This window comes from Euleptes europaea, chromosome 12 (genome assembly GCF_029931775.1).
Source record: "Euleptes europaea isolate rEulEur1 chromosome 12, rEulEur1.hap1, whole genome shotgun sequence".
NCBI classification, from domain to species: Eukaryota; Metazoa; Chordata; class Lepidosauria; order Squamata; family Sphaerodactylidae; genus Euleptes; species Euleptes europaea.
This window is the reverse complement of record NC_079323.1, coordinates 19,702,683-19,727,051: the sequence shown is the minus strand read 5'-3', so window position 1 is coordinate 19,727,051 and position 24,369 is coordinate 19,702,683. Positions and strand designations below refer to the sequence as shown.

The 24,369-nt window shown below is 44.7% G+C and overlaps 1 protein-coding gene across 2 annotated transcripts in view; it reads left to right on the top strand.

Annotated features, from left to right (window-relative positions):
• Positions 1-9,191: 9,191 nt before the first annotated feature.
• The window catches only part of RDX (radixin), a 30,247-nt gene continuing 15,069 nt past the window's right edge, over positions 9,192-24,369 (top strand). The window contains exons 1-4 of one of the 2 annotated variants that reach the window (XM_056858293.1): positions 9,192-9,261; positions 16,980-17,063; positions 22,259-22,354; positions 23,969-24,243. In XM_056858293.1, coding sequence (XP_056714271.1) covers positions 9,250-9,261; positions 16,980-17,063; positions 22,259-22,354; positions 23,969-24,243 — 467 coding nt within the window. In that variant the 5' untranslated portion in view covers positions 9,192-9,249. Of the gene's footprint in view, positions 9,262-16,979; positions 17,064-22,258; positions 22,355-23,968; positions 24,244-24,369 lie in introns of those variants that run through there. The other variant, XM_056858294.1, reaches the window with a different exon arrangement.

Below are 24,369 nucleotides of genomic sequence, written 5' to 3'. Positions count from 1 at the left end.
AATGTACGTATTGGATTTGCTGTCTTTGCTTCACATGTCACTAAAATATCCTGTTTGATAAGTGAGTACTTGGATATTAGAACCAAATTTGCTCATCTTTAGCCATTTGTAAGGTTAAAATGTCTTTTAAGGGTCTAATTATGGCTGAAGTGTACTAATTATTCTGTTGCCAGAAGCTCTCCTGTTATTTGCAGCAGCTGATATTTTAATTTGGAGGTGACTTCCAATGGTTTAGACATTTTTTTTCTCCTGGAGCACCACTACTTAAACTATATATTGAAAGATACAAAAGGGCTGCTTGAGTTTCTGCCTAAGGAGTTACCACACAGGACAGCTTTTGTTAAATGTCAAGGGTATGATTTATATTTAGACTTGGGTGGAGATAGTTGCCCTAACATTATGAAGTATGTGTTCTCCCTGAGGTGAAGGGCATCTTGCAGATAGACGGGTGTTTCCGTTCCTGGTTCATAGATAGGCAGGAAGTACAGAAAGTTCAACCTCACTTCCTGTCCCCTGACTGGAAACGCCCCTTCGTCTCCACTTTTCTTCCTACCTCGATTAGGTAGGCCGCGTCTCTGGTTGCTCCAGCGCAACTAGCGCCATTTTGTAACTTTTCCAGGTTTCCAGCCACTAGTTTTTCCCTTTTTTGCTTTTTGGGCATCCCGGGCTCTCCCGAGCCTCGAGGATGTCTTCACAGCCTGGCCCCAGCGTGGATGGGTTCCTCCGGCTGGAGGACCACGTGGCCGGTCTCCTGCCGAAAACCAGGCAGGGGACCTCGGCCACCTGAGCTCCCGCGGAGGCGGTTGAGCCGGGAAACAGCAAGGCGGGCGGCAGGGCTGCCGTGGAGGCGGCACAATCCCCCGACAACAGCGTCCGGTTCCCTGCGGCGGAGTCTGGGGACGGCATGGCGGCCGGAGGGCGCCCCGCGGAAGCGGCGGCTCCCGGACCACACAAGCAGACTGGCAAGCGGACGCACAAGGCGGCGGCTGGGACCAGCTCCTCCGCCGACAAGACCGTGGCCAGCAGGCACAAACGAAAGCGCGCGAACAAGGAGGAGAAGCCTGCCGGGGCCCAAGGCCCGCTCGACGCTTGCAGCCGACGAGGACCGGGGAAGGTGGCAGTGTTCCCCCGAACAGTGGCGGCCCGAGTCGGCTCCTTGTGAGGAAACCATCTCAGGCCGCGCCCCCAGCAGGAGCCCACGCCAGGACCCGCAAGACACGGCTACTTCCACATGCCTTCGCAGCTGGGTGAGCTACAGGGGCTCTACTTGTCGGAGGGGGGGCAGAGGGTGGAAGGCCTCATGGCCCTTATGAGGCAGGTTCTCCGGGAGGAGTTCCCCTTCCTACAGGCAGCCTCCCGCACCTCCCGCAGCGGGGGTTCTGAGGCCTCCCAATATGAGTCCTCCCCAGAGCCAGAGAGTTCCGGGAACGAGAGCCATGCCCGCTGCTCCACAGAAGCCCCACCCCCCTGGCCCACCAAGGCTGCGAGGAAGTGCTGGCCCCCTCAGAGTCCTAGCCACGGGGAGGAATCCCCCGACTCTTCCGAAGACTCAGACCCAGAGGGAAGGGAGGAGGGGGAGCTCTCCCACGAGGAAGAGACCCCAACCCCCACTGAGCATCACTCCAGGCTCTTTGCCGGAGAGGATTTCCAGCACCTCCTCTCCAAGGCGATCATGGCCCTGGACCTTACCGACAATGAGCCACCTGAAGAGAGCAAGGCCCACTCTCGCCCCAGGGGGCCCAAAGACCTCTTCCCCAGGTCCCAACCACCCTCCAAGTCTGTCCCATTCACCGAGTTCTTCGAGGACATAGTCAAGCGAGAATGGGAAAAACCAACCTCGCATAAACAGTTGCCAAGGAACGTGAGGGCCTTATACAACCTGGCTCCTCACACTATGGACATGCTCAAGCCCTCCATCAAAGTACCAGGTGGGGGCTGCTCCATCAAAGTACCAACAGCACATCCTGAAGAAGAGGAACATTCGCCTGCCCCTGCCCCCAGAGGTAAAGCGCAGTCTTCGCTGGTGGCTGGACCCCTCCAGCCTGCAGAAGGATTGTCAGTACTGGCACCAGACGACCATACAGATCTTCACCAACGCCAGCCTAGAGGGGTGGGGCGCCATGGTGGACCACCAGATGGCACAGGGCGCCTGGACGGAGAAGGAGCGATCCCTTCACATCAATCAGCTCGAGCTCCGAGCCATCTACCGAGCCCTCCACTCCTTCCAACCGACAATAGCCTCGCACCACATCCTTATCCGAACGGACAACGTGGCCGCAAAGGCTCACCTAAACAAACAAGGTGGGTCCAGATCATCAGCCCTTCACCGGGAAGCCAGTCGGATACTGAGGTGGGCAGAGAGACACCTTCGGTCCATCAGGGCTGAACACATCAGGAGAGAGCTGAACACTCAAGCAGACTGGCTCAGCAGGAAAAAGATAGACTAGGGGGAGTGGTCACTGCAGCCCCAAGTATTCTGCACACTCTCCACTCGCTTCGGTCGGCTGACAGTGGATCTCTTTGCGTCCCCGTCAAACAGTCAGCTACCTCGATTCTTCTCGCGATACTCACATCCTCGGGCAGAACAGACGGATGCCCTACTGGCCACAGGGCCTACTCTATGCCTTCCCTCCATTTTCAGTCATCTCGAAAGCTCTGAGGAAGCTACGACAGGAGAGGGCGAAGGTCTTGTTCGTGGCCCCAGACTGGCCACGCAGGCCCTGGTACCCCACTCTCCAGGAACTGTCCATTCAGCCGCCGTGGAGGATACCAGTATCCAAGGACCTGCTGCACCAGGGACCACTTCGGCATCCGGATCCAGATTGGTTTTGCTTGACCATCTGGGTAATGAGAGGCAAAGGCTCCTCGGCCTAGGCTACACCCCTGAAGTGGTCAACACTATGCTGGCAGCCAGGCGTCCCTCCACCCAGCGCATTTATAACTCCGCATGGAAGGCGTTTGTACTCTGGTGTAGACGGAAGGGAGCTGACCCACTGGAACCTCCCACGGCCACACTACTGGCCTTCCTGCAGGAGGGGGCACAACACCTTGTGTAAGCAACTAGCAGCCGTCCACCTTGTGTAAGCAACTAGCAGCCATCTCCACCGTAGTCCCCCACCTCAGAGGCTACGCCACCTGCAGGCACCCGCACGTTGTCACCTTCCTGAGAGGCCTTTCACTGCTCTCGCCTCCAGATTTCCAACCTGGTGTCTGCACGTGGTCCTCACCGCATTCACCAAACCGCCCTTCGAGCCTCTTGCCGAAGCGCCCTTGCAGGCCCTTCTCAGGAAAACTCTCTTCCTCACGGCCGTAACATCAGCCAGCCGGGTCTCCTAGCTCACTGCCCTGTCCTCCCGCCCGGGTCTCTGCGTGTTCCACAAGGACAAGGCAGTCCTCAGGCCGGATCCCACCTTCATCCCAAAAGTCAATACGGTCTTCCACAGACAGCAAGAGATTCACCTTCCCTCCTTCGCGCCACACTCGCGACACCCACGGGAACAGGAATGGCACACCCTCGACCTGCGGCGGGTCCTGCACATATACATCTCTCGCACCGCACCATTCCGGCAGTCCGACGCTCTGTTCATCTCAGTAGCCGCTCCCAACAAGGGGAGACAGCTCTCCAAGCCTGCCCTCAGCAGGATGCTACGCAAGTGCATTGAAGAAGCATACAGACTCAGCGACAGGCCTGTCCCGCCTGGCATCACTGCGCACTCAATCCGCAGCACAGCCACCTCGGCGGCCTTCGACAACAGGGCGTCAGTCGAGGAGATCTGCAAGGCAGCCACCTGGTCTTCAGTATCTACCTTCGTGCGTCACTACCGCCTGAACCAGTTTTCCTCGGCAGACACTGCCTTTGGACGTCGGGTGCTCCAGCACGTCCTTTCAGTGGACAGCACCCACCCTTCGACGGAGTAGCTCTTGGACATGCCGTCTATCTGCAAGATGCCCTTCACCTCAGGGAGAACGGGACCTTGATTACTTACCAAGAAGGTTCCTTCTCCTCTGAGGTACGAAGGGCATCTTGGCCCCACCCTGGGGCAGAGACTGGAGCACCTTACGCTTGTTCTTTATTGGTCATAGTCGGGGAGAGAGCCAGCCTCCTCCCACGCACGCTTCTATGACAGCACCTGTTCGACAATTTGCACGTAGAATACGTGAACAACAACAACAACAAAAAGCCTCTGTTTGATAGCGGACCCAAGTTCAGTGTAACTCAGGTTACCCCAGTGTAATCCTCATTAAAGTTACCACAGCCAAGTGACAGAGTTTGGTCCATGTTGTTCCTTTTATTTACCTTACAGATTCCTGTCCAGCTCTGGAAGTCTCAAGTGGAGACGAAGGGGTGTTTCCGGTCAGGGGACAGGAAGTGAGGTTGAACTTTCTGTACTTCCTGCCTATCTATGAACCAGGAACGGAAACACCCGTCTATCTGCAAGATGCCCTTTGTACCTCAGAGGAGAAGGAACCTTCTCGGTAAGTAATCAAGGTCCCGTTCCTGATAAAGGAAATAGATGGCAGTTTCTTGAGTCTTTCCATGTGTTTCATGGGGTCCCAAAATTTAAGGGAGCATGGTTTGCTTACTCTAACTAGCTGAAAACTATTCAGGATAGCTATAAATGGTTCAGCATCTGCTTGGAATAAGAACAGTGTTTCAGGGTTCTGTCCTGCCTTTAGTAGTACTTGAATGGCATTGAGTGGAGTAGAAGGAGTAGAAAGTATAATTCTGAAGTCTGTATGTGATGCATCTTGTGATATTCTGTCTGCCTTAAAGGACAACTTTGTAATTCAAAACTAAATAGTCTGGAAAATCGTGTAGAAATTAAACCATTTTTGTGGCTTAGAATTTTTTTTATAATAAAATAAAGCACTACATACAAATTTATGATATGACTCTTCAAGTGTATATTTTTCCTTTAAAAAAATAACATGGGGAGATTACGTTGCAATAGAAGCTTCTTTGTCATGTCATATCATAGTTTCAGTCCCAGTGATATAATGGTAACTTACTGGCTAGAGGTAATGGATTCTCTCATTTGTGCTCGACTAATGAGAGACAACAGGAAACTCTCCTACATCTGGGAAGACTCCTAATGTTTCTTGCTCTCTTCAGCCAGCAGTGCTTATCAGAACTTTGGCATCTGTGTTGCTGGGCATCCTTTTTGCCACAGAGCTAGTAACACTCAGTCATGGGAAGCTAGCAAATGTGTTTACAGAAAAGCCAGAGCCTAGCTGTTCAGTCTGGCTGTAACAACTATACCTCATAATTTAAATAACCATTCTAGAGTATTTTGTATGCTAAAAAAATTCTGATCCTGTGCATACACCAGCATGGTGCGGTGGTTTGGAGCGGTGGACTCTAATCTGGAAAACCGGGTTTGATTCCTCATGCCTCCACATGAGCAGCAGAGGCTAATCTGGTGAACTGGATTTGTTTCCCCACTCCTCCACATGAAGCCAGCTGGGTGACCATGGGCTAGTCACACTCTCTCAGCTCCACCTACCTCACAGGGTGTCTGTTGTGGGAAGGGAAAGGGAAGGTGCTTGAATCTCCTTTAAGTGGTAGAGAAAGTCGGCATATAAAAACCAACTCTTCTTCTTCTACACTGTTCTAGCAGCAATTATATCAAAGAGCCGTTTCTCCCTTGAGTTTAAAGCTAGCTCCTTTTAGCTCTTGGACAATTCTAAGAATATAGAAAATCTCTGAACATATCCAGTGCTTGTCATTACAGTTTCCTACAGTTATGCCAATTCCTGTGTGAGGGGAATGCCACATTGCTCCAATTCTGATAAAACACAGCTGTTGGACAGATAATATTTTATTCATCCCATGGAAGCGCTTCTTCCTAGGCATATGCTGCCACACACATGACAGTCTGGGTTTGGTGTGCTTGCTGTCACTTAACTTTGGTAACAATTCATCTAATGGGTCTCCTGAACTTGGATTCAGCAAGCTTCAGGAAGTAACCTCATAAATGGTCCCTCTATCCTGATGTCTTATGCTTCAAATTATGGACACCCGTATATCAGAGAACACTTGAAAAACAACTCTGTAGGTGAACCTGTATTTGTGTGGACCTGGTACAGATATAACGTCCCCTGCAGAGTCTTGTGCTCAAGTTTTCTCCACAAATCCTGTCCCCGCCATGACCTTTCCCCCCTTCAGCACTGAGATTAGCATAACAGTGGCATAACATCCAAATCGCTGTACACCGCATTGAACCTGGAGTACTGTGTGAAGTTCTGAAGGCCTCACTTCGAAAAGGATGTAGATAGAGTGGAGCAGGTGTGGAAGAGAGCAATGAGGATGATCAGGGGCCTGGAGACCAAGCCGGACGAGGAAGGGCTGAGGGATTTGGGAATGTTCAATCTGGAGAAGTGGAGGTTGATGATTGCTCTCTAAGTATTGCCTTAGCATTAGCCTTTTTTGCTACTTCATTTCACTGACTGCTCATAATTAGCTTACAGTCACCTGTACCTCAAGATCTTGTTCACACACTGCTACCCAGAATTTGTCTGAAAGTGCCTTATCTGAAAATACCACTTTTGTGTCTATTCAGTCCTAAATATTTAAAACTCAGTATTTTTGAGGGGGTGGGTAACTTTTCAACCTCTTCTGTCAACGTGTCTAACACTATTCGAAAGAAGTCAGTTTGTAGTTTTCCACTCCATAAAATTTGTTTTCTGAATGAGAAGGTTTGACAATCTGCTTTTTATTTTACTGTGACAAATGCTCATCATAAATCTTTGATAATGTATTTAAAACTACTTCCTTTTTGACTTGTTTTTGCCATTCTTTATACTTCTCTCTAGTTAAATGTAAAGAAAATATCTTTGATGTACCATAGTTTAATCTGTGTTTTGATAATGTCTGTATCTGGATAATATTACCAAACGCTGTGTATGTTTCCTTGTCTAAAGATGCTCTTTAAGTCTGTCTCTGGATAAGGGGTGCAAATATGTCTAGGTAGCATTACAGAAAATGGTTGTGTGGGGAGAGAAGGGCAGAGTAATTGTTGGCATTTAGGTTAGCTAACACAATACCACAGTGGGTTGCATTAATGACTGAGCAGGGTAGAAATACCTTGGAGGGGTAAGGTAAATGGTTACTGGTGAGGCTTTTGCTGGAGTCTTGTGTTGATGTTTCAGATGGACATGCATAAGCTGGACAGAATCCAAAGAACATCAAATCGCCAGAGGTCTAAAGAAAGTGTTAAAGAGTGAAGGAATGAGGTTTGGGAAGAGAAGGATGTAAAGAGGCTTGCTAAGTTGTCTTCAAATGACTGAAGGAGGACATTGATCAGTTCTTCTCTACTACTGGGGACAGGGCAAAATGTCGCCCTAAGTGCGGGGGGCGGGGGAGCTGCTTAATTTGTAAAGAGTGCTAAAGCATTATCCCAGTGCCTCCCCATTCTTTACAATTGCCTGAGGGTGTGGTCAAGTCTTTTTAACCTGTTAACACACATTCACTGATAAACAAGTATGGTTGGATTCTTCAAGTGTAATCAATCCCTAAAGCAGGCAGATTGACAGGAAGACTACTTAAGGTCACTTTCCTCGGTATAATCAAGGATTTCTGTTGTACATGTGGGGTAGGGGAGCTGCTGTGATTTGGTTGTTGGAGTACCATGGAGTTCACAGGGTGGCCTTGGGCTACTCACTTGAACTAACCTACCTCACAGGTTGTTGTGAGGGGGCCAATACATTGCTTTGAGCTGTTTGAAGAACACAGGGTTTTTAAAAAAGCTGAAGAGAAATAGCAGAGTTCTTTCAAGAAAATGGTTGACAATCCATGAGGTCACAGAGACCCCACAATAGTTCGCGTACAGAAACGGGAAGACTTACATTTTTAAATACATTTTTACAGACATTATCTTGGTATCTCCAAATCTGTCAGAAGCCAGTTTCTCCATTATATAATTAACTAAGTAACCTAGTTGTTCAGTCCATTATACATATAAGAGATTGTGAAGTTATAATCGAGTATAAGGAGTGCAAGGCATGCTATATAGTCTGGATGTAGACGTACATAGTTGTGATGCACAAATTCTGTCCGGAGGCCTGTTCACAAGGCTTGAATCCTGACTAAGACCATGTAGGAAAGGAGGTGGGGAGAAGATGTTTGTATTACTTGCCCATAAGCCCCACAGAATACAGCCCCACAGATGACAGAATGCTTAGTTTTTTTAAATGATAATAGAAATTTCTTGATGTCTAGAATTCTTTTAGTATTGCACCCTGTCTTTTCTTTATCTTTTATTACAGAGGTACTTAACTCACGACAAACTTTTTAAAAAGTAGTCATCACTTGGAAGAAAAATAAGGAAACCAAGCTGTCAGCTGTAAAATCTAGCCTTTATTATGCATTTCCAATTAAGAGCCTTTGTATTTAACCTTGCCCTTCCTTCAGGAAGCTTAAGGCAGCATATATGGTTCTCTTAAGTTTTATCCTCACAACAGTCCTGTGAGGTAGGTTAAGCTAAGAGTGGGTGACTGGCCCAAGACCTCTCGGTGACCTTCATGCCTGAGTGGCAAATTGGACACTTGCTTCCCTGGTTCTCATCTCACACTCTTAATTACTACACCAAACTGAGAAGCAAAATCTTCTACACTTTTCTGTAATGGTTTGGCTGGATCTGGCAACATGTGAGCTGTTCCGCTTGCACAAGCAGTAACGCAGTGGCTGCAGCATTGCATGGCACTTGAGTATCTGTACTGTTTTGTTTTTAAGTGTGCATATGGAGCCACAGGGGGTTCATTTGACCATTTAATTTTGAAAGTATTGGAAGAAATACCTTGTAGTATGTCTTGTGCACATGAAAAAGATAGTGGTATGTCTTATTGTGTACATGGAAAAGATATTGAGGATACAATTGCTTTTACTTAATTGCAAGCAGCTAACAAGGAATAATTTTAGTGTTTGCACAAATACTATTACTCAGACAGAAATATTAGTGTTAATTCTTCTAGATAAAAATAATGGAGCTATGTGAGGTGTATTATACATATGTATACATTAGTGTATATTAGACAGTTATAGTATGTGTCGGTCAGCTAACTAGCTTATTAGTGGAATGTGAGTGACAGGTAGTTATAAACAACCAGGTGAGATGCAGCGAGCCTTGAACACTTAAATGGAAAGATGGCAGAGAACTATCTCAAATTAAACAGTTGTTTCTACACTTGTGTTTTGACAGAAAGCTACAATAAATGAGTTGAAAGAATAAGAAGCACAGAAGAGAGGGAAAAATGCCGAAACCAGTAAGTAAACCATTTTTTACCTTTCTAGAACTTGATAGGCTTTCAATTTAGTCTGTGATCTAGCAGCAAACATTTTGTGACTGGATCTCCTTTTATTGTCCTGAATAAATATGCTGTCATATGTAGGAAACGCCAGGGGAAGGTCATAGTCCAGATGTTGTGCATGTAAGGAACACTGCATAGAGCAGGGGTGTTGAACTCATTTGTTACAAGGGCCGGATAGGACATAAATATCATTTGGTCGGGCCAGGCAATGTGTACCAACCCAGATCGGCCAAGTGCACCAGCCCGCAGCGGGCTCGCCAGCCCAGATCAGGAATGGGGGGATGGGGTGGCTGCCTCATCTGGTGATGGTGGATGGTGATCCAAGTGCTGGGCTGGAATCCCCGCCTTCCGATCCCCGCTGCCTGCAGGCTTGGACTGCCACGTGGAGGTCCCAGCCGGCATGCACCGTGGACCGGAAGGCCCTCGCATCCCAGAGTCAGGAGTGGGGTGCTGCCTTGGCTCGCAGGCCGGATAACAGCCCTCAAAGGGCCTGATCCAGGCTGCGGGCCTTATTTTTGACATCATTGGCATAGAGGCTCGACTTGCCAGATAGGAACCTCGGAAGCAAAAGTGTTATAACCCAGTTATCCAGACCCGTGTGTGAAGTTACTTCTACTTCTAGTGCAGTTAGCCTGTATGTAGTGGGAGGGGGAATGAACTGTGTGTTTCCACATCAGGGGACATCTATACTTCTCCTGGGCATAAGTCCTGGAAGGGTGAAGGGAGGAAGCACAGCTCATTTACTTTTCTTTCCGCTTCTCTGAAAGATTTGAAGCAGTTCTGCGAGATGCATTTATTTATTGAGGACTGGAGATGCTATTGTTACCACTGTTATTATGGAGCTTTACAGAGTACAAGATGACATTTCCCTGCCCCAGGGAGTTTATAATTTGAAACACGGTTTGCCAAACCTTGTGAAGGATTGCTGATCTCCACAGGAAAAAGGAGGTGGGGTGTTCTGTTTTAGTAATTTCTGGGTGTTTTTTTTTTTTTTTTAACCAAAGAATCAAGAGCAATGTTTTTCAGCTCACTATGGTGGAGTTCACTGAACTCTTCAGGTAGTGTAAAATTGGGGAAGGGTGATTGGCACTTTGTCAGGATCTTCCTGAAGGGAGTGTGAAGTTATCCCTTCTTCAGGTTTGATTATCCCTAGATGCTCCTTGACTCTTGAAGGATGGAAACAAATAGTCCATAGTTCCTCAGACTGTGCTCCCCTCACATTGCCTGATTTCTTGTTTTTGTGTTTGCATACATACACTAATGGAAGTCGGCCTCAAGCTAGGACCAGTGATCTTGGATTACCCAGTCTGTCTGCTGCAACTATAAGTTCTATATATTTGAAAGGCAGCTGAATAATGTTATTGTCTGGACATATAAAGACCCTTTGTTTTCATCTATAGAAACACAGAGGTCCTGCTGTTGGGGAGCGAGGGCAATCTTGTTTCGCTTCCCTTATTTAAGTGTGTGTTCAAAAGTAATGAGCTACTATAAGGGCCTGGTATTGACTACCATCACACCCTTCCCACAGAAAGACATGTGTTCAACTTGTTTTAGCTGGTGGCAAATGGATCTGTGAGGAGGATTCTTCTTTGTGTTTAATGGCCAGGTTTTATGCGCAGCATTGGCTCTATGAGAGGGCAATGGAATCTGCAGCTGTTATGATCCTAGATGATGCTGATATAACACTTTACAGTGCCTGTGCGTTTGCATACAGTTAGTCCTTATCTGTTTTTCTGCTTGACTTCATTGAGTACTCCCATGTTCTATGCTCAGCATCAGTTTTACCTCTTATTGTTTCACCGAGGGTTGCACGGCACTTCAGAAATGCGGGTGTAGCGCTTTTAGAGAGCTTTGCATTGATGGATGATATATGGAAGAATTTTAAGGGACAGATATCAAGCTTTCCTTTATTAGAAGGCTGAATATTTAGAACGGTTGCTTAATTACTCGTTTGAGTTTCAGGCTAGAGCTAAAATAACTTGTTCTAGCTGTATCCTCAGTGCCATAAGAACTTTGCCACCAGACCAGTATAATTTGGAAAATGCACACTCTGCCTCTAAATAAACCCTGCTCATCAGTATATATGCAGTTGCTAAAGACTATGTCTTGCATCTTCAGTTAGTGTCAGATGCCCTAGTTTGATAGAGGTTGCCCTTCAGTCAAGGCTCTCACCTACATCTGGGAAGACAAAGTAATTTTAATGGAAACAGGCATGAATTACCCTTGATCAAGAAAAGGTTGCTGAGCATTTTGATGCCTCTCAAATGTGGAAGGTTAAGAATTGTGCCTCTTACCCTGCAGTGTTGGGGGTCTTCTTATTTGTTTGGGTACAGAAAGGATCTGGGGCCATTGTCAAGAGAGAAGCTGTCTTGAAGGATTTTTCCGGCTTAGTTCATTATTCTCTGACTCTCTGCAAAATGTTATCCACCCCACACCGTGGCTACTTGTGAAGGACATCTTCTCAGGCCTGTTAATTAGCTCACACGATTCAGCTGTGAATCTGGTATGGGAGGGGAGCTCACTCTCACCCTGGAAAGTTCCATGGGTACTGCCCAGTGATTGATCAAGGAGATCAGGAGGTTATGGGTCATTTATGCATGGGTACTTGGACTCACATTTGCCCCCTGTCTGACTCTGTTGTTCCTTGGAGTTCTGCACGAGTTTTCCATCCATTAGTAATGACCTCGCTGCCAGCCTTCACAATCTCTGGGTCTTCCCATTCCTCTGTTAACCAGACTCTTCCTTTTTCCCCGAGCTCAGCCTGGCTGAAATCTCAGTGCAGAAGGCAAAGCATGGGCCACAGGAAGCTGGCTTTCTCTCACAGCCAATCACAAAGCAGCATGTAAACAGGCGGGGATTCCAATGCTTCCTGCTTCCTTGGAGCTCTTTCTGAGCAAAAGAAAGGCTTTTTAAAACCAAGGCTTGGATTCCTCCCTTCCCCCCTTTCATTCAGATTGCTCTGTTTGTTTTTTTGTTCTTAAAATGCTTTTTTGCGGCAGTTGGGTTTTTGGGGGGAATTTTTCTCTCACAGTAAGCACTACAAGTAAGCCAGTGACAAAGCAGCATTTAAAGGGGCGGGACTTTATTTGAGCTTGGAGGCTGCTGGTGCAGAGATTCCCAGCTGGAAAGTGTGGGTCCAGCCAGCAACGAACCTCAGGTAAAACTCCCATGTATAAATGACCATGGGTAGCTTTTTTCTATCAGTGTAACTAGAGAGAAGAATCATTATCCCTTTACTTTCCCCTCCTACCCCTCCTTGCTGCCATGAAGATACTTTGTATTATGCTTTGGAAACTCTTTGCCTTAAGAGCCAACTGAGCTGTGTTAGGACTCCAGTTAAGTAAGATAGTTAGTCGTCTTTGTTATTTTTGTGCGTTTCACTGCCACTGAACTATATGCCTTGTGTTAATACCTGTGTTAAATTTCTTCAATAAAGCCTTCTGTTGCTTTATGGTGTGTGTTGCTCAGGGAGTTACTGAACCCAAACCCAGGTAAACTTGGTTACGTCACTGCACCAAGTAAAGGTCATTCTTGACCAACCATCCATCTCCTGTGATCCCTGGAAACTGTTTTCATGGCGTCTTACTGCTCTTGCTTTGTTAATGGACATGTGTAAACATTTATAGAGGATGCTTTCCTTGAAGCTAACAGTTACCATGATTTAAAATAGAATGGCTCAGTTACCTGATGCCCTAATATACTTGCATGGAATATGTCTGTATTTTTAAAAAAAGCTTGCTGTTGAATGTACAAAGTAATGTTGTTCTCGGCTCAGAGGAACAAAGGGCATCTTCAAGATGGGTGTTTCCTTTTCCTCTTAGCTCGGGAGGCAGGAATTAATATTTAAATTTTTCCTTGGCTTCTGAGGGTAAACGCCCCCTACAGCCAGTTCTACTTCCTGCCTTGATCGGGAGAGCAGCCTTCGCAGCTCTCAGCTACAAGGAATAGAAAATCCAAGCCCTTCTTACTATTCTTATCTAAATACTATTCTCTACTTACTTATCTCTTAACTATTCTTATTCTTCTATTCTGTCCTATTATAAAAGGGGAAATAGGGGAATAATCTTCTCTAATACTAACGGGCCCCTTCCCGCCAAAACAAAATGGCGGATCGGCAAGAGGACAATTATATTGCCTCAACCGATTTGGACCCGAGTTTATTAACAGCCATGCCTCATATATCGGAGGCAATCGAACCCTCTACCAGTCAACAAGTTGACTCGAGGGTCAAAACAAAGAAAAAGGGCACAACAAACGGCGGAGGCAAGCGCAAAAGAGCCGACTCGGCCGGTAATAAACGCGCCAAACGCCTAATTGACGCCGCCCGAACTACAGCCGCGCCGCAACGAAACGAACGAAAGTACGCAGCGGCAGGCGGCTCGGAGACTTCAGCGGCGCTAGCCGCTCCCTCCGTAAAGCATTCTCAGGGGACGCATGTCGAGGCTGGCGGCTCGCCATTAGCCTTTGCCGCTCCGACTACAGGTATGGAGACCTCAGAGCAATATGTTTAGAATTGAATGATGTGTATAAACAAATGTCTTCTTGAATTTCACCTAGGAAGTTATGTAGCACATATAAAGCACGCAGTACACAGCAGACGATACTCAAAGTATTTGTCCACTGTTGAAATGTAGATGAACTATCAGCAACCTAGCTATTAATCCTTTTACTTTAGTAAGGCATTCATTTACAAATCCTAAGTTGCTTGTACATATTAGAATATTATCAAAGAACACTTTCTGTAAGCACTGCAATTAATGTAAGCCAGCAATTAAATACAACTCTTAAGGTACTTTCCTTTATTGCCAGCTTTGAAGATGAAACAATGTGATCACTGTTATTAAATAATTTTACTGTACACTTATTTAACAATGTGATTACACTGCTATTAAAATAAATTGTGTACTTGGAAAAACCCCTATACAAGACTTTATGCTGAGACAAGTCTTAGTGCACAGATGTTCCCACCTTTTGGGGGAGTTTTGTCACTTCAGCATTGTACTGAAAACCTTTTAAAAAATCAACTCAGCATCCAGCAACCATGGTAAGATGTGCTTGCTAAGACTCCTGAAGGGTATCCATTTAAAACATTTCTATCACACTTGGACTCAAGGCTGGGAACAATGCAGCAACCAGAGTGACGTCAAAGCAAATTGAATTTACAGTGCACAATTTAAAACCATTCAGATTTACAACACAAGAATGAAAACAGAACAATTCAGCTTCCACCAGATGCTCTCTGGAATTAGCCTTCCTTTACGTGTCTTCTTGAATTGAGCAAGTTAAAACGCCCTCTCTGGCAGGTCATTCCTATAACTAGACCCACCATGGAAAAGGCCTGTGTGATCTCACTGTGTGGGCGGTCCTAAGGGAAGGCACTTTGAGGAGGAGGCTGCCTGAAGAATGTAACTGGCACAGGGGAGTGTACTGAGAGATGTGGTTCATGTCTGAGGGGACTAGACTGTAAAGGGCTTTAAAGAGAAGAAGAAGAGCTGGACCATGACAGAAGCTTGTTTTCCCACAGCAGTGAGACCTACCTCCTGGCAGCCTTTCCGAAGAATGGCTCAAAAGTGGTGTGACTGGGCTCCTAATGGGGAGCTCTTTGCAAAGCATTGCTTCTGAGCCCCCTTGCTTCCAATGCAGCCTGACAACAAATGTTATGAGTGACTCAGCACAGGAAGCTGCCGTCAGCAAACACCTCGGGAGGCACGCCTATGGATTCCTTTGAATCCTAGCAATAACAGCGCTGGGCACTGTGAGGCCAGCGAGCCATTCCTGCAGTTGCTTTTTAAATATTAGAATGTAGTGGCTCCTAATTGCTCTGAGAGATTCGGGAGGAAATGTATACCCAGCCACTAAACCCAACCACTAGTGCATGCCCAACCACTAAAATTGGTGATTTTATTTATTCAGTAATTTCTGTGTTGTAGATGGACATCTGTGTCAACACTCTAGAACCAGATTAGTGACAGCTGTCAAAAGAAGCACGTTGTCAGTAGCAGATAATGAGTGCAGGCAGCCTGTGTACATTAAATGCATTTAGTTTGCTGAGTCAATAGTGAAAAGAGCATCTTAATTACAGTAGAGGGCAGAACCTCCAGCTCCTTCTGCAATGCCAGAAATCTGCTTTAGGCAAGCTGCCTCAAACAAAGCAAGTAGTGATTCTGAACACTTGTGTTGCGGTGGACTGTGCAGCTTGCCTCTGGGTATAATTTTTTAACCTTAAATTAAGTAAAGGAGTACAATATATTTTTTTGTCCTATCTTTCCAAAGTCTTGTCTTTGGAAATGCTAGATAAATTGAGGCAGCATTTCTTTCGGTATTTTCTAAACAAAGCAAAAAAGCGCAAGAAGAATTTGTTCTAAATCAGAATATGACTCAAAATAGAGGAGATGCTGCTGTGAGGGTACATGTCCAGACTTAAGTAATTGTTCCTTTCTAGTGTTTGAACACTTCATTCAAAAAAATCTGGTAATCAAAATCAGGACCTCCCCACCCCCCAACTCACAGCATGACACACAGCTATATATTTAAATATAAAAAAGGAAACTTAAATCCATTGGTGTGGCTTGGTTTCCATTTGTCCTGCAGTGAGGCAAATGCAACAAGGCTGGGTGAGATTATGTTATGGGAGAAGCAGTGTACAGATGAAGAGTCCATTAAAGCCAGTGGGACTTAGTTCTTAGTAAATATGCGTGTGATGATGCTGAGTCACTGAGGCTATTGTTCTTTGGTCATATGAGAAGACAAGACTCCCTGGAAAAGACAATAGTGCTAGGAAAAGTTGAAGGCAGCAAAAAAAGGAGGTGGAAACCCCAACATGAGATGGATTGACTCAATGAAGGAAGCCACGTCCCTCAGCTGGCAAAACCTGAGCAAGGCTGTTAATGATAGATTGTTTCGGAGGTTGTTAATTCATGGGGTCGCCATGAGTTGGAAGCAACTTGATGCCACTTACACATACACAGAAATTACACAGCAAGTCTGATTCTACTTATTAAAAAGAGCTCTCTTCTAAAATAGCTTAAAAGGAGGGGCAAAATAGGCTACTTTTTGTATCGATGCTGTGCTTTTCATTCTCTGGCTGAGATCAGGATGGGAAGGGAAGCTGGCGTTGCTTCCAAGGCACAGGATAATGTGAGCAGTAGAAATCAGGTACAGGCCTAGGACCATGAAGCCCTTAAAAGCACAGTGCAGCAAATTCCCTTGCCTTAAAAGTTGCCTAGTTGAAAAGCTTCCTTGCCCTTGGTGACTTGGTGCATGCTTGTGTGGAATGCTATATTTGCAAGCTCAGTTATTGTTCCAGTCTTCTTATTGGTGCTTGAAGAGTTCTGTAGAGCTCCAAGGAATGCATATTTGTCAACAGTTGGTATAAATGAAGTGGCATCTCCTGTGTGAATGTAGTTCCTGTATATAAAACATCATATGGAGCAATCTGTGGTGGTAGTTGGCATTAACACTCATTCGTTCAACACACAATTGTAGAATATAAGGAGTCTCTCAATGATACATCCCTTCATGTACATTAAACAACTTATGTTCAAATGCAAGTGGCAGATTGTTCTGCTTCTTTGCTTATAGGCAAAAATATGTAAGGCAGTTGTGGTAATTTTAATATTTCTATGCTAATCAAGATATCAGAACCTTAGAGTATGTATTTTTGTTTTGTACAGATAAATGTCAGAGTTACCACCATGGATGCAGAGTTGGAGTTCGCCATCCAGCCCAATACAACAGGGAAACAGCTTTTTGATCAGGTAACCATGTATAAACACCTCATAATACCTTCAGTTGGGGCTCATTTTTTCCCTGGGATACTAAAAATCACGCATTTGCTTAGTAAAACTTGCTTATAACAACCACACAAACTGTGAAAATCATAATTACTTTGATATCTTAATGATATATTCACCTTTAACAGTTGCCTCCTCATTCAAAGTACTTCAAGGATATCCTTTATAAACAGACTGAGCTTTGAAGGCATAGGTCAAGTCGTACCTTGTCCAAGTAATATTTAAGTTGTTCTGTGCTGTTAAAAAAAGCTAGCAACAGGGAGCCATGCGCAAACAAGCATTGTGGTTTCCTTAGATATGCTGCATCCCCCACCCTCACTTCCCTAATGGAAGTGAAATCCTCTAAAATGCAAGAAAAGGCGGACTCTCCAGGTTGTTGATAGGTTGAAGAAGACCGTTTGCCTGCAGCCTGGGAGTGAGGCTGAGGTCCCTGCCCCTCCCGGAAGCCAGGACAAGAGTGAAGAAATTTCTAAATGTAATATGTTGTACATTGGAAAGCAGTATGACGTTTCTGTGCTTTCCAAACTTCAAGAGAGACTTTTCCGCCCTTCTCCAGGGTAGAAAGGAAAGGAGGAAGGAAGGTTGGTCTTCGCTTCTGAGTGTTTTTGGAAAAGAACAAGACATCTTACTCAGTGCTGGATTTACCTATAGGCTTGGCCGGCTGAAGCCTAGGGCCTCAAAATCTAGGGGGACTTCGGCCGAGGTGTATAATATTTTTGACACTATTTTGGAAAGTTGCAGTGCTTTCACTGAGGCCCTCAGTCATTTGTACTCTGATGTAATGAGAAGGGTGATACCAGGCTTCAAGCTTACAATCTTTTGCAGAAAATGGAAGAACTGGAGTTTGTGTTTATGCTGCATTTTTGGAACTCTGGGTGAGGTCTTTACCAAACAGTCTTCCATCTTCCTCTAGCTGTGAGGGTGGGGAATTGGGAGGGGCCTCACAAGTGGAATAGCCTAGGGCCTCTGTTCATCTAAATCCGGAACTGATCTCACTGCTTTCAGAATACTGGAGAGGCTTGGCCCATATCGGAGAGAGTTTCTTCACATCACATTTGTGGAGAATGTTGGTGGAGTCTGTCTCCAGCTGAGTCTGAGGTGCTCAGTCCAAGTTGGGTGGGGGAACTTTCATGGTATGTGTGTATTCGTCTGTTTTCCATTTTCCACTTTAGAAAATCCTACTCCGTTCTTGGCTACACAAAGATAAAAGATCAGGTCCAGGCCTGGCAGTCAATCCAGTACCTTTCTAGAATGTTATTGGCTGTGAGGCAAGGGGATGGTGTTAGCCCATGAAGATTGGAAGTAACCAGCTTCCAGCCTCAGTGCTTTGTTGTTCCCAGCCTGAAACAAGTGTTTGTGTTAGCGCTCCAATGCTTCTGTTCCAGGTTGCCTGGAGCCATGAAGAGCAGTACTTCTGCGGGGACTGGGGCATACACATTTTGTTGTAGATCTGTACTTCAAACCATGTTCAGGGAATGCTAACTTTATAAATTCATGTGAAAGACCAATTTTCTTTCATAGATTGTTAATCAGGCTTAAAACACACCGTTTGGATCCAGACTAAGTGTTTTCCATCAGTGGAATGGAAAACTCTTTCCTCTTTCCTCTCAGTGTAGCCTGACCTTCACAAAATGCTAGTCCTGGGGCAAAGCGGATGCTGAGGAACAGCGTGGAGGTGTTGGGAGTCTCCACTGGGCAGGAAGAATCAACAGAAATCAAAATCTTCCTGATTATCTTATTCTTAGACTAAAACTCCATTTATACTTGTGGTTCTATAAGGTCTGTCTTTGAGGAAAATCTTCCAGTGAAATGCTCTTGTGTCAAATTTAAAAACTTGTTGCACAAATGCAAAGTAACGTGTATTTACGGGGGTCAGAAAATGAGCATTTGTATTCACATCTAATATTCTGACAGACTTGAAAAGTGAGCTGTGCGGAGGAATGTATGCAGCAGTAGCTATTTTAGAGCTCTGCTATCTTTGCTGCTGAAGTGGTTGAACTTCCCACTTGAAATACAACATTTCTTCTGTTTCATTGACCCCAACTGAATCTCACCTTAGACTTCCTTCCAAAGATTTTTTGGCAGCTTCAGGCTTGTTCTTTAAAGGCTGTATTCCCTGGTTTTGAACAGAGACCTTTTTAAAACTACTTAAGTTGCATTTGCATCATTCAAAATCTCCAGTAGCTGCATTCTAGGGGCTGAATCTACTCCATCATGGGCATAGTGCCAGGGCACAGAGGGAGCCTTGTGTCCTTTCTCTGCCACCCTCCCTTGGCACACACATTTGTGATGCCAGGTCATTTTAGGGAACGGGAGGCCTATGTGTACCTCCAGTATCTCTGTCCAACTTCCCCCTTCACTTGCCAAAGGAATGGGAGCTTGTGGTGAGAGCATAGGTTTGGTTGGGGGTGTTCTGCCCCTTTGCATGTACTTAGGAAAACCTGCCTTTAAGAAGCAGTAAACTTTCTATCAACTTGCAGTTGTCTTTGGTGTATCCCCCCCACCCCCCACTTAACCCAGCCTCTCAGGAAAATACTAATTGTTCAGCATTTGTGCATTCCTCATCAGCAAACACCTAATCAATTTAGGTAGTCTGTCAAAGTTTGTTTTTGAAAAAGAAACTTTTTTTAAAATACATGCTAAATATGTTCTCAAGATTTTTATTAAGAAAGAGAAATTTATCAGATGCAAAGAAACAAATATAACTAATTCTGCATTAGCTTTAGGGACTGCTCAGCATTAGCAGCTTTATCCTCACAGTAAGAAAAAGGCTGATTATGATGGCGAAGTCCAGATAGTACTACAGAAATGTCTTTCCATATTAGAAGTTTTGGACCTTGGGTCCAGTTTAAACATGATGTCATACATTAAAAAAAAATTACACTCAGCCATTTTATATAAATGCTAGTGTCCCACTTTAAAGCATTCCCCATGTGAAGAATTATAGTACAGTCCTAAACAGAATTACACTTGTCTAAACCAAATCACTTCAAAGGGTGTAATTCTGTTTAGGATTGCTCTGTAAGTGTATCGGCACAGCATAACCTGCCCACAGATTCCCATATAAATAAGAGCCAGTGACCTTAGTTTTTTGTTTGTTTTTTTGCTGTCAAGTCACATTTGACTTATGGCGACCCTGCGGGGTTTTCAAGGCAAGAGATATTCGAAGGTGGTTTGCTATTACCTGCCTCTGTGTCACAACATTGGTATTTCTTGGGAGGTCTCCCATCCAAATACTAGCCAGGGTTGACCCTGCATAGCTGCTGAGATCTGAGGAGATCAAGCTAGCTAGGGCTATCCATGTCAGGGCATACATTAGTTAATGATTCCTAAAAGACACGGGCAAAACACACATGTTGCTTGTTGTAGCAGTAACTTGGTTCTTAACCTGTAGGTATTATGTTGCTTTACTGTTGGCCAGCCAGATGCACATACTTGGGGTTTAGGATCTTTGTGGAGTATTAGCCGCACAGTTTGGGAGACAGCAGTGGGGAGGGAGAAAGGAGTAAGATTACTCCTGCCTCCTGCCTCTTGCCTGCTCCACTGATGGAAGAAGCAGAAGGGAGTGATGGCTCTCCTTCTCTCTCTCTTGACTGCAGCCCTCTGATCTGTATGACTCTAATTCCACATCAGACCTGTGACTCCGGGAATAAACTTCTCTGGTGTTGGAAATGGCTGCTGGGGAAATGGAGAGCTGAGGAAAGTGGACATCCTTATGTGGACCTTGCAAGGTCCTTGCGTTGGGTGCAAGCCTGTGGCTTGTCATTGTTTGAATGAGCCTGGAGATTTCTCCGTTTAATGTTGGTCTGGGGAGAAAAGACCACAGTGGATTAAAGGAAGTAAATTTATACTATACCAAAGAAGTATTTGATTTCTGAACCACAGAGAAAGGGAGCATATAAGCCCAAGGATCATTTGGATCCTTTCCAGTCTGGTTTCAGGCCTGGTTATGGTACTGAAATAGCCTTGGTCGCCCTAATGCTTTTCCTCATCTACATGAAACTGCCGTTCGAGGTCATCCAGAGATTTGGGCCGGGTTGTCACCAAAATGCAGGCGACACTCAGCTCTATCTTGTGTTTCCAGAAAATTCCAAGGAGGCTGTAGAAACTCCTGAACCGGTGCCTGGTAGCAGTTTTGGTATGGCTGCAGGCTAATAAACTGAAGCTTAATCCTGACGAGACAGAAGGGCTACTGGTGGGCAGGGCTTAAAGTGTTTCCTATTCTGGATGGGGTTGCAATCCCTTTGCATAGTCTGGGAATGCTCTTTGACCCAGACCTACTAATGGATAAGCAGGTGGTAGCTGTGTCAGAAGTGCCTTTAACCAGCTTTAACTGGTTAGCCGTTTGTTGCCTTTCCTGGGCGGAAAAGATCTGGCTGCTATATTGCATGCCCTGGCAACATCACGATTAGATTACTGCAATGCACTGTACATGGGGCTGCCCTTGAAAAGTGTTCTGAAATGTCAGTTGATGAAGAACACTGCAGCCAGGATGCTGACTGGAGTAGGCTGTAGGGGGACCATATCAATCCAGTGTTGGCTCCTCTACACTGGCTCCCAATTCATGGTGCTGGTGTTGACCTTTAAAGTTCTATATGGCTTGGGAACAACATACGAGAAGGACTGTGTACTCCCTTATGAACCTACCTGGACACTGTAGTAATCTTCTGAGGCCCTGCTTTGGGTACCCTCATCTTCTGAAAATAGGGCAGGTAGCAACCTGAGTGAGGCCCTTCTCAGTTGCGGCATCAAAGCTCTGGAACACTCTCCTAGAGAGACTCACCCATCCCCTTCTGTTGCTGTCTTCTGCCAGTGGGTAAAGACTTTGTTTCGTCTGGCACTCACCGGCGATCCCTCCTTCTCACTCTGCATTTTTAATTTGTTTTTGTATGCGTATTTCAGCTTGGTTTTAATTGTTTCAAAGACGCAGTTTTGTTTGGCTTAAATATTTTTTTTAAGATGAGTTTTTTTATGTGTGTTTTAATTGGTTAGCTGCCTTGGTAGTCCTAATGAGGGGTCGAAAGGTGTGGGGTATGGATTTTGTAAATAAAACGTTAATTAAATAAGGACCACCACCCCCACGACTTGTTCACGAAACAGCAAACTGTGGCGTAATTATGAAGGTTTTATAGGATGCTAATAATAAAATTCTTTTGAAGGTTGTAAAAACAGTTGGCCTTCGTGAAGTCTGGTTTTTTGGACTGCAGTATGTGGACAGCAAAGGATACTCTACTTGGTTAAAGCTGAATAAAAAGGTAATGTTTTTGCTAAAAAAAATATTCAGTCCAAAATAGTTCATTTAATCTGTAGGTTTGATGGTACACATGATACGTGTTCTACAATAATTACCCTATTTCCCTCCGCAAATGAAGTGTAGATTGTTGTTGCTACTTCCTCATGGAAGAATATACACACTTTTGTATGTTGTTGCTGGGAGCATTAAAATTGCCCACTAGTTTGCCTGATCCTCACGTGAGAATTACTTTTCCCTTGTCCTTTTCCTTGGAACATTTTTTTTTAATGGTAAGGGTGTTAAACTTTCTGTAGGCCACATCTAGGATTAACTGAGTTATCAGATCAGGTATCATTTTCTAAAAAGTTATGTTGAATAACTATGAAGAAGTCCTGTTCGGAGTTGTTAAATAAATGTTTAAAGTTAGCGATCCTGTTCCTAAATGCTTTTCTTGAGGGACAGGAGTGGCAGTCTCATTTTTATGAAAAAATATATTAAATATTGAGGCTTTTCCTTTAAAAAAAATGAAAACATGATGCTAGTAATATTTTTTACTGCGCAGTATGTGATATCTCTGCATGCAGGTGGATGTGATCTTTCCTTAGACCTTAACTGTCCCTTTCTTCCTGACCCTGTACCCCACACCGACCCTGAGATTGCTCTTCAGGAAGTATTAGGAAAGGCATTTGATGTATTCCATCACCAAATTGATGTAACCTTCCAGGGTGATTGGCAATCCTGTGATCTGACGCTGGAATCTTATGATTTGGTTAGACATGTCTTTTTGCCATGAAAGGAATGAGGGGCAGAACTCAAAACGTGCTTCTGATCTTTCCCTGGTGGCCAGTAGTGTCTGAACAGGAGTTCTGTCCCGCTCCATTGGCTAAGTGTTCCAGTTGGCCTTGTTCTACCTACTCTTATCATTTTGAGGATTCAGTGAGGGGCCATAGAAAAGAGGGAGAAGGGTAGGAGAAGTGTGTGACATTCCCCTTTCATATCAAATAAATTATTCTGGTTTTGGTCTTAGTGAAAAAGTGTGTTACTAGAGACTTAATTGCAACTATTCCTGTTTTGTGTTGATACAGAACATTTTGGCAGTGATTGGGTGTTTGTCTTTTTATACAATATTGAACATTTATTATACCTTGGCGCTATGTAAATAGTTGAGAATAATTTTTCAGCTCTCAGCTCATTCACTTCATTTGGGAATTCCAGCCTATGCAATGCTCAGTAACTTATCAATATTTGGAAAACCCATTCAGCGGTGACTTTTTCCCCTTTCTGATGGGATACATTTAAGTTTTAGCTCCCTCTGTTGTGTCCCTGTGACTGAAAGTTTGATTTTTTTTTTTTGCTGAATCTTTCTGTTCTATATAGGAATGTTTCAAAATTGAATTTGTGTAATGAAAATTGGAGTAACACAAGCAATACAATGAAGTCTTTAAATGGTTTTATGTAGCCTCTGAAAGCTGTCATGTTTTCCTAATTTGCAATCAATTATTTAGAGGTCTGTGTGAATCACAAGTCCTTCAATGTTGGGCTTTAGAGAGTTGAATTACATTATATAGCAGCCAGTGATTAGATTGCTTTTCCTGAAACTCTGATGTTCTGTACCCCTCTAAAAACTCCATTTTAGGTAACCCAGCAAGATGTAAGGAAAGAAAATCCCCTTCAGTTCAAATTCAGGTCAAAGTTTTTTCCTGAGGATGTTTCTGAAGAGTTGATTCAAGAAATAACTCAGAGACTCTTTTTTCTGCAAGTCAAAGAAGCCATCTTAAATGATGAAATCTATTGTCCGCCAGAAACTGCAGTTCTGTTAGCTTCTTATGCTGTTCAAGCCAAGTATGGAGATTACAACAAGGAGATACATAAACTAGGATATTTGGCAAATGACAGACTTCTTCCCCAGCGGTAAGAAACTTCTATGCCACATCATAAGCCTGGCAAACTCTGTTAAGTGCACTAGTTCAAGCATGCCTAGTAACTTAACCAGGATAAGCCATGCTCATCAGTATTGGCGGTTAAACCAAGATAAGG